At 43.9% G+C, this 13,975-nt stretch overlaps 1 protein-coding gene across 1 annotated transcript; it reads right to left on the reverse strand.

Moving 5' to 3' along the window:
- Nucleotides 1–561: 561 nt before the first annotated feature.
- LOC135575094 (nucleoporin SEH1) lies at nucleotides 562–7,234 on the reverse strand. Its single transcript, XM_065027277.1, has 7 exons — nucleotides 7,050–7,234; nucleotides 6,655–6,705; nucleotides 6,185–6,331; nucleotides 5,786–5,997; nucleotides 4,072–4,170; nucleotides 1,398–1,538; nucleotides 562–754 (listed from the first exon to the last, which is right to left on the reverse strand). Exons 1-7 carry the CDS (start codon nucleotides 7,158–7,160, stop codon nucleotides 577–579), a joined length of 939 nt encoding a protein of 312 aa, XP_064883349.1. The 5' UTR covers nucleotides 7,161–7,234; the 3' UTR covers nucleotides 562–576.
- Between the last annotated feature and the right edge of the window lie 6,741 nt (nucleotides 7,235–13,975).

Below are 13,975 nucleotides of genomic sequence, written 5' to 3' on the forward strand. Positions count from 1 at the left end.
TACTAGATAGATCTCCTTTTCAGTCTATACTAGATAGATCTCCTTCTCAGTCTATACTAGATAGATCTCCTTCTCAGTCTATACTAGATAGATCTCCTTCTCAGTCTATACTAGATCTCCTTCTCAGTCTATACTAGATAGATCTCCTTTCCAGTCTATACTAGATAGATCTCCTTCTCAGTCTATACTAGATAGATCTCCTTCTCAGTCTATACTAGATAGATCTCCTTCTCAGTCTATACTAGATAGATCACCTTCTCAGTCTATACTAGATAGATCTCCTTCCCAGAGTGGGACACAGCCTTTTCAGTCTATACTAGATAGATCTCCTTCTCAGTCTATACTAGATAGATCTCCTTCTCAGTCTATACTAGATAGATCTCCTTCTCAGTCTATACTAGATAGATCTCCTTCTCAGTCTATACTAGATAGATCTCCTTCTCAGTCTATACTAGATAGATCACCTTCTCAGTCTATACTAGATAGATCACCTTTTCAGTCTATACTAGATAGATCACCTTCTCAGTCTATACTAGATAGATCTCCTTCTCAGTCTATACTAGATAGATCTCCTTCTCAGTCTATACTAGACAGATCACCTTTCCAGAGTCGGACACAGCCGTCGTCTCCTGAGGAGGCCAGCAAGGTGCTAGTGATGTTCCAGGAGACTCTCCACACCTGGGAGTTGTGGTTGTCGAACTGGGCCACGATCTGAACCTCAAATTTAGTAGGGCCTGTTGAGCTGCTCTCCTTCCTGTCCGACGAGAGAGAGATGCAGAACAGGTCAGTATAACATATGGGCACTTTAGTAGGGCCTGTTGAGCTGCTCTCCTTCCTGTCCGACGAGAGAGAGATGCAGAACAGGTCAGTATAACATATGGACACTTTAGTAGGGCCTGTTGAGCTGCTCTCCTTCCTGTCCGACGAGAGAGAGATGCAGAACAGGTCAGTATAACATATGGACACTTTAGTAGGGCCTGTTGAGCTGCTCTCCTTCCTGTCCGACGAGAGAGAGATGCAGAACAGGTCAGTATAACATATGGACACTTTAGTAGGGCCTGTTGAGCTGCTCTCCTTCCTGTCCGACGAGAGAGAGATGCAGAACAGGTCAGTATAACATATGGACACTTTAGTAGGGCCTGTTGAGCTGCTCTCCTTCCTGTCCGACGAGAGAGAGATGCAGAACAGGTCAGTATAACATATGGACACGGTAACGGCTCTGAACGGCTGTGATCTACTACTTAGACAATACAGTAAGTCTAAAAATATATATACAGCTAATATCTATTAGAAAACTCAATATGTACATTATACTAAGTCAGAAAAAGTTAGTAAATAGTGTACAAAAAAATATATATAAAAAAATATATATTTAAAATCGCAATTTATACACTCACCGCAAAGGTACCAACTTAAAGATCCGAACATCTTTGGTTGCTATGGCGAGCACGTGGAAGGACCGCCCCAGGTTCGGGGAGAAGGCTATGTCGTGCACCGCATCAGTCACCGTCATCAACGTCTCGGCTTTCGCATATTTCCTGATCAAAGACAGAGAATTTCCCTCTTAAAGTAGAGGAGTGTCTAACAACATGAACTAAAAGACCAGACTCTCTCTGACAACATGATAACGTGAACTAAAAGACCAGACTCTCTCTGACAACATGAACTAAAAGACCAGACTCTCTCTGACAACATGAACTAAAAGACCAGACTCTCTCTGACAACATGAACTAAAAGACCAGACTCTCTCTGACAACATGATAACGTGAACTAAAAGACCAGACTCTCTCTGACAACATGACAGCGTGAACTAAAAGACCAGACTCTCTCTGACAACATGACAACGTGAACTAAAGACCAGACTCTCTCTGACAACATGATAACGTGAACTAAAAGACCAGACTCTCTCTGACAACATGAACTAAAAGACCAGACTCTCTCTGACAACATGAACTAAAAGACCAGACTCTCTCTGACAACATGAACTAAAAGACCAGACTCTCTCTGACAACATGACAACGTGAACTAAAAGACCAGACTCTCTCTGACAACATGATAACGTGAACTAAAAGACCAGACTCTCTCTGACAACATGAACTAAAAGACCAGACTCTCTCTGACAACATGACAACGTGAACTAAAAGACCAGACTCTCTCTGACAACATGAACTAAAAGACCAGACTCTCTCTGACAACATGACAACGTGAACTAAAAGACCAGACTCTCTCTGACAACATGATAACGTGAACTAAAAGACCAGACTCTCTCTGACAACATGATAACATGAACTAAAAGACCAGACTCTCTCTGACAACATGAACTAAAAGACCAGACTCTCTCTGACAACATGACAACGTGAACTAAAAGACCAGACTCTCTCTGACAACATGATAACGTGAACTAAAAGACCAGACTCTCTCTGACAACATGATAACATGAACTAAAAGACCAGACTCTCTCTGACAACATGAACTAAAAGACCAGACTCTCTCTGACAACATGATAACGTGAACTAAAAGACCAGACTCTCTCTGACAACATGAACTAAAAGACCAGACTCTCTCTGACAACATGACAACGTGAACTAAAAGACCAGACTCTCTCTGACAACATGATAACGTGAACTAAAAGACCAGACTCTCTCTGACAACATGAACTAAAAGACCAGACTCTCTCTGACAACATGAACTAAAAGACCAGACTCTCTCTGACAACATGACAACGTGAACTAAAAGACCAGACTCTCTCTGACAACATGACAACGTGAACTAAAAGACCAGACTCTCTCTGACAACATGACAACATGAACTAAAAGACCAGACTCTCTCTGACAACATGATAACGTGAACTAAAAGACCAGACTCTCTCTGACAACATGAACTAAAAGACCAGACTCTCTCTGACAACATGACAACGTGAACTAAAAGACCAGACTCTCTCTGACAACATGATAACGTGAACTAAAAGACCAGACTCTCTCTGACAACATGAACTAAAAGACCAGACTCTCTCTGACAACATGACAACGTGAACTAAAAGACCAGACTTGAATAATCCTAGAACACACAAAGACTACAACATAATACAATAGAGAAGCTTTATTTCTCCCAAGGGAACTGGGGGTTCATGTAACCATCTGCTCCACCTGTATAATGTAATAGGACTGACCTAGTGTTGTCATTATACTACTAATGTAATAGGACTGACCTAGTGTTGTCATTATACTACTAATGTAATAGCCAGGTAATAGGACTGACCTAGTGTTGTCATTATACTACTAATGTAATAGGACTGACCTAGTGTTTTCATTATACTAATAATGTAATAGGACTGACCTAGTGTTTTCATTATACTAATAAGGTAATAGCCAGGTAATAGGACTGACCTAGTGTTGTCATTATACTAATAATGTAATAGGACTGACCTAGTGTTGTCATTATACTACTAATGTAATAGGACTGACCTAGTGTTTTCATTATACTAATAAGGTAATAGGACTGACCTAGTGTTTTCATTATACTAATAATGTAATAGGACTGACCTAGTGTATTCATTATACTAATAATGTAATAGGACTGACCTAGTGTTGTCATTATACTACTAATGTAATAGCCAGGTAATAGGACTGACCTAGTGTTTTCATTATACTAATAATGTAATAGGACTGACCTAGTGTTTTCATTGTACTAATAATGTAATAGGACTGACCTAGTGTTTTCATTATACTAATAATGTAATAGGACTGACCTAGTGTTGTCATTATACTACTAATGTAATAGGACTGACCTAGTGTTTTCATTGTACTAATAATGTAATAGGACTGACCTAGTGTATTCATTATACTAATAATGTAATAGGACTGACCTAGTGTTTTCATTATACTACTAATGTAATAGGACTGACCTAGTGTTTTCATTATACTAATAATGTAATAGCCAGGTAATAGGACTGACCTAGTGTTGTCATTATACTAATAATGTAATAGGACTGACCTAGTGTTGTCATTATACTAATAATGTAATAGGACTGACCTAGTGTTTTCATTATACTAATAATGTAATAGGACTGACCTAGTGTTGTCATTGTACTCGTAGATCTGAACCTTCCCACCGTACATCACGTTGCTGTCATCACTTCCCACTGCTATCATGGGAGGGTGGGCGCGAGAACTAAGGAGACAATGATACATAGACAGTTATTCAACCAGGTAACATGTTAATAGGCATCAATACAATAGCCCATTAGTCTCTACAGCTGAAGGAGAGCTCCAAATGAGTTTTCACTGCAGTGGAACAGTAACATCTTGAGAAACTCTACAGCCCTCAAACTCAACTCTGGACCTCGAAGCAGCGTCACTGCATTTTATCATTGTTCTAATATAGACCTGGGACACCAGGTGGGTGATTCCCCTCTAATCAGGGACTGATTTAGACCTGGGACACCAGGTGGGTGAGTCCCTTCTAATCAGGGACTGGTTTAGACCTGGGACACCAGGTGGGTGATTCCCCTCTAATCAGGGACTGGTTTAGACCTGGGACACCAGGTGGGTGATTCCCCTCTAATCAGGGACTGATTTAGACCTGGGACACCAGGTGGGTGATTCCCTCTAATCAGGGACTGATTTAGACCTGGGACACCAGGTGGGTGATTTCCCTCTAATCAGGGACTGGTTTAGACCTGGGACACCAGGTGGGTGATTCCCCTCTAATCAGGGACTGGTTTAGACCTGGGACACCAGCTACGTGCAATTCATTATCAGGTAGAACAGAAAACCAGCAGGCTCCGGACCTCGTAGGGTCAGAGTTGAATACCCAATGCTATAGAGAATGTAACACAGGTGTGTAACAGCGTGTGCACTGTCCAATCAGCAACACCAATGAACACTGTAGTTCATTGGACACTGTGTCCAATCAGCAACACCAATGAACACTTTAGTTCATTGGACACAGTGTCCAATCAGCAACACCAATGAACACTGTAGTTCATTGGACACAGTGTCCAATCAGCAACACCAATGAACACTGTAGTTCATTGGACACAGTGTCCAATCAGCAACACCAATGAACACTGTAGTTCATTGGACACAGTGTCCAATCAGCAACACCAATGAACACTGTAGTTCATTGGACACAGTGTCCAATCAGCAACACCAATGAACACTGTAGTTCATTGGACACTGTGTCCAATCAGCAACACCAATGAACACTGTAGTTCATTGGACACTGTGTCCAATCAGCAACACCAATGAACACTGTAGTTCATTGGACACAGTGTCCAATCAGCAACACCAATGAACACTGTAGTTCATTGGACACTGTGTCCAATCAGCAACACCAATGAACACTGTAGTTCATTGGACACTGTGTCCAATCAGCAACACCAATGAACACTGTAGTTCATTGGACACTGTGTCCAATCAGCAACACCAATGAACACTGTAGTTCATTGGACACTGTGTCCAATCAGCAACACCAATGAACACTGTAGTTCATTGGACACAGTGTCCAATCAGCAACACCAATAAACACTGTAGTTCATTGGACACAGTGTCCAATCAGCAACACCAATGAACACTGTAGTTCATTGGACACTGTGTCCAATCAGCAACACCAATGAACACTGTAGTTCATTGGACACTGTGTCCAATCAGCAACACCAATGAACACTGTAGTTCATTGGACATTGTGAACAATTGACAAATAAAAGTGATTTAATCTTAAAAATGACTGACTGGTTTCACCTGGAGTGAATTGGGCCTAAATCTATGGACTCGGTGAAGCTGACCTGGAGGGGTTCCAGGAGATACAGGAGCAGCTGAGTTTACAGGAGATCTCGTGTTGCAGGGACCACTGGCTGAGGTTCATCACGTCTGGAGCCTCGTAGACCCTCACCACCCCGTCTGCTGAGCACGTGGTCAGCATCAGACCCATGTGTTTAGGAGCGAACTTCACGTCCGTCACCGACGTCCTGCTGTCCACCAGAGTCGTCCTCTTTATCTAAAGCAGAATGAGAGTTTGTTGCCGATACTGCACACCAAGGCACATGTCTCTTTCACCCAATCAATAACTTGGGTCAAAGAATCACCTCACAGCAGTGACTGGATAATAGCCTGGTACAAGATCGGCAGAACAATACAAAATATATGTGGGACCAGGCTCGTAGCTGAATGTCCAGGAGTCTTACCCAGTGGCTCTGCCCCCTCTGTTTGTCATTAGACTCCCCAACTATCTCCTCCCACACAGCGGCTGTTCGGTCAAAGGAGCAGGAGGCCAGCACCTGTCCAAACTCAGGGTGGGCCCATGTCACCCTCCATACTGACCCGCTGTGTGTCTGCAAATCAAATCAAATTCAAATCAAATCAAATGTATTTATATAGCCCTTCGTACATCAGCTGATATCTCAAAGTGCTGTACAGAAACCCAGCCTAAAACCCCCAAACAGCAATCAATGCAGGTGTAGAAGCACCAGTCAATAACAAACCTTCATTCTACAGACCATTTCAGGTTTGAATAAGCAAAGAAAGTCCTTTCAAAAAGGGAGAGGAGCTAGCTACAATTCAAAGCAAATACTTTAAAACACACTTTTAAATCTTGGCGTGTAAGAAATAAAACAGACTTTTAAATCTTGGCGTGTAAGAAATAAAACAGACTTGCCTTCCAGCTGGCAGTGCAGTGCCACTCCCCACTTTCACTCTTGTCCCAAACCTGAAGGATGCAGAACATTGACAATGGTTCACTAAAGCAACCTCTGGTTACAGTCTGGGCATTTTGTTTACATCCTAGCTAGCATAGCAAGCTAGCTGCATGGCTTGCAAACTAGCTAGTTAGCTTAGTTAACGTTAGCTAGCTAACTGTTTTAAAACTGCAAATATTATCAGTGAATTACTTTTCTCTGAAAGTGGGTAATATTAATCAAGTAAACTAGTTAGCTGCAGTTCATTTGGTTACTGAATTAGCTGTTTAGTTTCAATATCAATAAGGTAAAGAGTTAGCAAGCAAGCTAGCCTACTACTAGCTAGTTAGCTTAGCTCACTAGTTTTTTTTTTTACCTTGACACTTTGGTCACTTGAACACGTTGCCATTCTCCGGCCGTGAAAATCGTAGGAAACATCGTGGATTAGATCTTTGTGATCTGCTGCAATGCTACGAGCCACAAACATGTTTATTTTAGTAGTTAAGTTATTTCCCCCACTGAGCCTCTCCTTCTCAGAACGGACGCTGCTGTCATGTGGCCTCGGCTCCCAGTGTTCACATCGTGACTGACCACAAAGAGGCGTAACATTTGCTAGATTCAATCAAGACAGTGTAGCTACGCTAAAGAAACTTCACTGGTTATGGGTGCCAGTCTTTAGTACTAATTTAAAACCATAAAAACATTATCATCAATAAAAAATAAAAAAATAAGTCCTCTCACAGTCAACTGCGTTTATTTTCAGCAAACTTAACATGTGTAAATATTTGTATGAACATAACAAGATTCAACAACTGAGACGTAAACTGAAGAAGTTCCACAGACATGTGACTAACAGAAATGGAATAATGTGTCCCTGTCAAAATCAAAAGTAACAGTCAGTATCTGGTGTGGCCACCAGCTGCATTAAGTACTGCATTGCATCTCCTCCTCATGGACTGCACTGGATTTTCCAGTTCTTGCTGTGAGATGTTACCCTGCTCTTCCACCAAGGCACCTGCAAGTTCCCAGACATTTCTGGGGAGAATGGCCCTAGTTCTCACCCTCCGATCGAACAGGTCCCAGACGTGCTCAATGGGATTGAGATCCAGGCTCTTCGCTGGCCATGGCAGAACACTGACATTCCTGTCTTGCAGGAAATCACGCACAGAACGAGCAGTATGGCTGGTGGCATTGTCATGCTGGAGGGTCATGTCAGGATGAGCCTGCAGGAAGGGTACCACATGAGGGAAGAGGATGTCTTCCCTGTAACGCACAGCGTTGTCATGCTGGAGGGTCATGTCAGGATGAGCCTGCAGGAAGGGTACCACATGAGGGAAGAGGATGTCTTCCCTGTAACGCACAGCGTTGAGATTGCCTACAATGACCACAAGCTCAGTCAGATGATGCTGTGACACACCGCCCCAGACCATGACGGACCCTCCATCTCTGCACCATCACTGTCCATATCAGGCTTTTAACCTCTGCTTTTCTCATTGAAACTACCACATCAACCTCCCCACTACTTAGTGATTGTTTAGCCAGTACATCAACATCCCCACTACTTAGTGCTTGTTTAGCCAGTACATCAACTGCCTCGTTCCCCTCCACTCCTACATGAGCTGGGACCCATGTAAACATGATCTGTATACCCATTTGTTTACTCCTGCCATGGGTTTGTAGCAACTCATAAAGCAGGTCTTGTCTGATACGTGATATAAAGGACTGGAAACTCCTTAACACTGCACATGAATCAGAGCAAATAACTACTCTTTCTGGCATACCATCCTCCACCCACTGCAAGGCCAACAGTATGGCCATCATCTCCTCCGTATATACAGCCAGATGATCTGTACTACGTTTCCTGACTTCCACCCCCCATATTCCTGCTCTGACCCACAACTTCCTGTCCTTGGATCTCCTTGAACCATCTGTGTAAATGGCCACAACATCATGATACACAGTATCCAGATGTCTCTTAAACCAATCAGATGGATCAACACCTCCCTATCTCTCTGTAGTCTCTCCAGATGGATAAACACCTCCCTATCTCTCTGTAGTGTCTCCCAGATGGATCAACACCCTCCCTATCTTTCTGTAGTGTCTCCAGATGGATAAACACCCTCCCTATCTCTCTGTAGTCTCTCCAGATGGATAAACACCTACCTATCTTCCTGTAGTCTCTCCAGATGGATTAACACCCTCCCTATCTCTCTGTAGTGTCTCCAGATGGATCAGCACCCTCCTATCTTTCTGTAGTCTCTCCACCACTTCTAGATCTACTATTGGAGGTGGGAGGAGCCGTGGTGGATTAACAGGAATCGCTACCGTTGGGCTAAACTCCCTTCCATGCAGTCCCATCTCCTTCGCCTGGGTATTACCCACCCACCCAAAGCTTGTGTTCTGTCTTCGCTCCTGTTCCCAGCATGCCTGTAAAATCCCTTTTGCAAGATGAGATACCCCCATGTCCCTGTAATCCCGACCCAATAATTCATTGCCAGCTGCTGTCTCCTAATCTGCAATGGCATCCCCCCCCATCTCCACCTGTGCAGCTACTAGGGACGATCGAAACACCCCAACACATATTATTCCTCTCTTCCATAAGGCCCGTCATCTGCAAATAACGACCCCCAATATCCGTCTGTACCTGAGTAAACATCATTGATCGTGACTGAGAACAACAGAGGACTAATCACGCTGCCCTGTGGTGTCCTATTATCCACCAGATAGCTGCCGGAGAGACTTCCCCAGCCTCACTTGGATAGACCTTCCAAACAGGAAATCCTTTATCCAGTTGTATGTTCTTCCTCCTACCCCCGTAATATCCAGCTTAATTTACAAACCCTCCTTCCACATCATACTCCTTCTCCACATAAAAAAAAACAGCTACAACAGTCTTTGTTCACAGCTTCCTGACAACAGTCTTCTTGTTCACCTGAGCCTTCTGACCTCTGCTTCCTTCCTGAATCCACTCTGATGAGGCGACAGAGCAGGAAGTAAGCACTGGGTCCATAGTTCCCCTCCCCTTCCTGAATCCACTCTGATGAGGCGATACTAACCCCCTGCTCTCCAGGAAGTAAGCACTGGGTCCATAGTTCCCCCTCTTCCTGAATCCACTTGATGTGGCCTAACCCACTGAGGAAGTCCTGGGTCCATAGTTCTCTTCCTGAATCCACTTCTGATGAGGCTGAATCCCCTGCTCTCCACTGGGTCCATGATGAGGCGATACTAACCCCCTGCTCTCCAGGAAGTAAGCACTGGGTCCATAGTTCCCCTCTCCTTCCTGAATCCACTCTGATGTGGCGATACTAACCCACTGCTCTCCAGGAAGTAAGCACTGGGTCCATAGTTCCCCTCTCCTTCCTGAATCCACTCTGGATGTGGCGATAGTTCTCTTCCAAGGCGATACTAACCCCTGCCCACTGCTCTCCTGAATCCAGGAAGTAGGAGTAAGCACTGGGTCCATAGTTCCCCTCTCCTTCCTGAATCCACTCTGATGAGGCGATACTAACCCCCTGCTCTCCAGGAAGTAAGCACTGGGTCCATAGTTCCCTCTCCTTCCTGAATCCCACTCTGATGTGGCGTACTAACCCACTGCTCTCCAGGAAGTTAGCACTTAGGGTCCATCTCCGTTGGAATCACTATGTATGCTCCCCAATCTTCCATCATATGATGTTAAGGCTGATTGGCTATTGGCCGATAGCTTGTTGGCCTCGTTAGGTCCTTCCTGGCTTCCAAATTGGTACCACTACAGCCTCCTTCCAACTGCCTGGTAGTCGCCCCCCCCTCCTACACTCTGTTGTACAACACCAATACCTTATCCAGAGCCTCATCACTAACATGGGCCAACATAAAATAGCACACCTCATCTTTCCCAGGTGAAGTTAACCCAGCCTTACCTATTGCCCTTTTCACCTGTCATGGCGCATTCAACACGTCATCTACATCCTCCCTCCTATCCAGCACTCCACGATGCTCCGCCTCCTCTGACAAATGTACAGAGCTATGCACTGAGACGAACACTTTGGCCACCATCTCTGCTTTCTCCTCAGCTGTTACTGCCACATCCTTCCCGCTCGTCAACACTGGATAATCCCACTCCCTTCTGACCCCACTCATCCTCTTAATAATCTCCCACACTCCTCCCACAGGGGCCGCCCTTCCAAAGGTGTCACAGAACCGACGCCAACATAACGGCTAGTTCTCCTCTTCAGGGATCTGGTGGTTTCCCAAACTCTGTCCTGTGTGTACATTTTGGGCTGATTAAAATCACCAACTCATAATTACGCTTTGATTATTTGAATCAGCTGTGTAGCGTTAGAGAGCAACAACCAAAACGTGCACCCGGGACCAGAGTTTGGGCAACCCCCAGACGAGGTGAACCATCCGTCATGCAAAGAGGTCTGGTGGAGATGACGTAGACCCCCCCCCCACACAGTCGGCTGACTCTCCGCGGTAGATGGCTGTCAGTTGGGGCTAGCCAGCTAACTCACCGTTGACAACGATAACATTCAGACTATATTCACAAGAAAGAAATCTCAATACCAAAATGGAAAAACAGTTTGAGGAAATAGATTCGTCTGGGCAGTGGCAGAACCTTTATAATGTAAGTTGGGCATTCAATGTGTTATTTTCGGTTGCTAACCTAGCTAACGTTAGTTATGTTGCTAACTAAATTGGCTAGCTATCTGCCCGGTTGCTAGCTAGCAATTATGCACATTATCCATCGTACTAGCTAGCACCAAACTATGTCATTTTAACGGCATATTGAATGGATAATACTAGTTAAACTGGTGTTCATCCTGAAAGAGAAACTAAGCTTCACAGGAGAAGAGTCAGACTTCCGGAAAACGTGCATCAACATTAGCTGGCTCGCCTGTTTCTGAGAAGTCGCAAACACTTCCTGAAATAATATGTGCGCATGTGTTGTCATATCTAGGAAACTGGGCCGATTTACAGCAGGTGGATGTCTGGAGCTCAAGTTTAACAACAACCTATATAACTACCTACTCGGCCACAAGGAACACACAGTCTTGTTTTCTAGTTGTAGTTATTATGAGAGTGTTCTGGTTCATGTTTGAGTTGTATATCCCTAGAGTTGAATAATGTGTGATAGTAGTGCACAACAGTAGCCTTCTGTGTGTTATTACAGTTGGTTTTATACCATAGGGATTTTACTATGACAAACAATGTCAGTATACTGCAAGGTATTGCTCACTTATACCCTTTAATCATATATAATTGGAAAGCTTATTGGAAAGACACATTTTCAGAATGTTCATGTTAACAGACCTCTAGTGTCCATATCAGAATTACTTGTATAAATGGCTGGTGTGGTTCTGAAAGGTCATGAAATTACCTTTCCAAAATAATGTAATCAACTTTGAAAGCACCAACACCAAACTATTGTTTAAAAATCGCCCATAAAGGTGCCATTGTAATGGGGCAGCTATGTTTTTGAAATGTGACTTTGGTTATAGAATCACCAAGTTACACACACACACACACACACAGCTAGAACAGGGTTTTAGAGGGATTTGTATTTACAGGGCCATCACAGTTCACACACACACAGGGAGAACAGGTTTTAAAGGGATTTGTATTTACAGGGCCATCACAGTTCACACACACAGCGAGAACATGGTTTTAAAGGGATTTGTATTTACAGGGCCATCACAGTTCTCACACACACACACACAGCGAGAACAGGGTTTAAAAGGGATTTGTATTTACAGGGCCATCACAGTTCTCACACACACACACACACACACAGCGAGAACAGGGTTTTAAAGGGATTTGTATTTACAGGGCCATCACAGTTCACACACACACAGCTAGAACAGGGTTTTAAAGGGATTTGTATTTACAGGGCCATCACAGTTCACACACACAGCGAGAACAGGGTTTAAAAGGATTTGTATTTACAGGGCCATCACTGTTCACACACAGGGAGAACAGGGTTTAAAAGGATTTGTATTTACAGGGCCATCACAGTTCACACACACAGCGAGAACAGGGTTTAAAAGGATTTGTATTTACAGGGCCATCACAGTTCACACACACACAGCGAGAACAGGGTTTTAAAGGGATTTGTATTTACAGGGCCATCACAGTTCACACACACACACAGCTAGAACAGGGTTTTAAAGGGATTTGTATTTACAGGGCCATCACAGTTCACACACACACACAGTTCACACACACACACACACACACACAGCGAGAACAGGGTTTTAAAGGGATTTGTATTTACAGGGCCATCACAGTTCACACACAGCTAGAACAGGGTTTAAAGGGATTTGTATTTACAGGGCCATCACAGTTCACACACACAGCGAGAACAGGGTTTTTGAGGATTTGTATTTACAGGCCCATCACAGTTCACACACACACAGCGAGAACAGGGTTTTAAAGGGATTTGTATTTACAGGGCCATCACAGTTCACACACACACACACACAGCGAGAACAGGGTTTTAGAGGGATTTGTATTTACAGGGCCATCACAGTTCACACACACACAGTTCACACACACACACACAGCGAGAACAGGGTTTTAAAGGGATTTGTATTTACAGGGCCATCACAGTTCACACACACAGCGAGAACAGGGTTTAAAAGGGATTTGTATTTACAGGGCCATCACAGTTCACACACACAGCGAGAACAGGGTTTTAAAGGGATTTGTATTTACAGGGCCATCACAGTTCTCACACACACACAGCGAGAACAGGGTTTAAAAGGGATTTGTATTTACAGGGCCATCACAGTTCTCACACACACACACACACACACAGCGAGAACAGGGTTTAAAAGGATTTGTATTTACAGGGCCATCACAGTTCACACACACACAGCTAGAACAGGGTTTTAAAGGGATTTGTATTTACAGGGCCATCACAGTTCACACACACACACAGTTCACACACACACACACACACACACAGCGAGAACAGGGTTTTAAAGGGATTTGTATTTACAGGGCCATCACAGTTCACACACACAGCGAGAACAGGGTTTAAAAGGATTTGTATTTACAGGGCCATCACAGTTCACACACACACACACAGCTAGAACAGGGTTTAAAAGGGATTTGTATTTACAGGGCCATCACAGTTCACACACACAGCGAGAACAGGGTTTAAAAGGATTTGTATTTACAGGGCCATCTGATTCACACACACACACAGCTAGAACAGGGTTTTAAAGGGATTTGTATTACAGGGCCATCACAGTTCACACACACACACAGCTAGAACAGGGTTTAAAGGTTGTATTTACAGGGCCATCACAGTTCACACACACA

The sequence above is a fragment of the Oncorhynchus nerka genome, linkage group LG14 (assembly GCF_034236695.1).
Source record: "Oncorhynchus nerka isolate Pitt River linkage group LG14, Oner_Uvic_2.0, whole genome shotgun sequence".
Classification (NCBI taxonomy): Eukaryota; Metazoa; Chordata; class Actinopteri; order Salmoniformes; family Salmonidae; genus Oncorhynchus; species Oncorhynchus nerka.

What these genes read in the sequence shown, in the direction of transcription:
- LOC135575094 (XM_065027277.1), bottom strand. Translation starts at nt 7,160, where the DNA reads ATGTTTGTGGCTCGTAGCATTGCAGCAGATCACAAAGATCTAATCCAC. An exon ending in ACTGCACTGCCAGCTGGAAG is followed by an intron (nt 6,332 to 6,654) that starts GCAAGTCTGTTT and finishes TTTGATTTGCAG; the next exon opens with ACACACAGCGGGTCAGTATG. An exon ending in AGAGGGGGCAGAGCCACTGG is followed by an intron (nt 5,998 to 6,184) that starts GTAAGACTCCTG and finishes ATTCTGCTTTAG; the next exon opens with ATAAAGAGGACGACTCTGGT.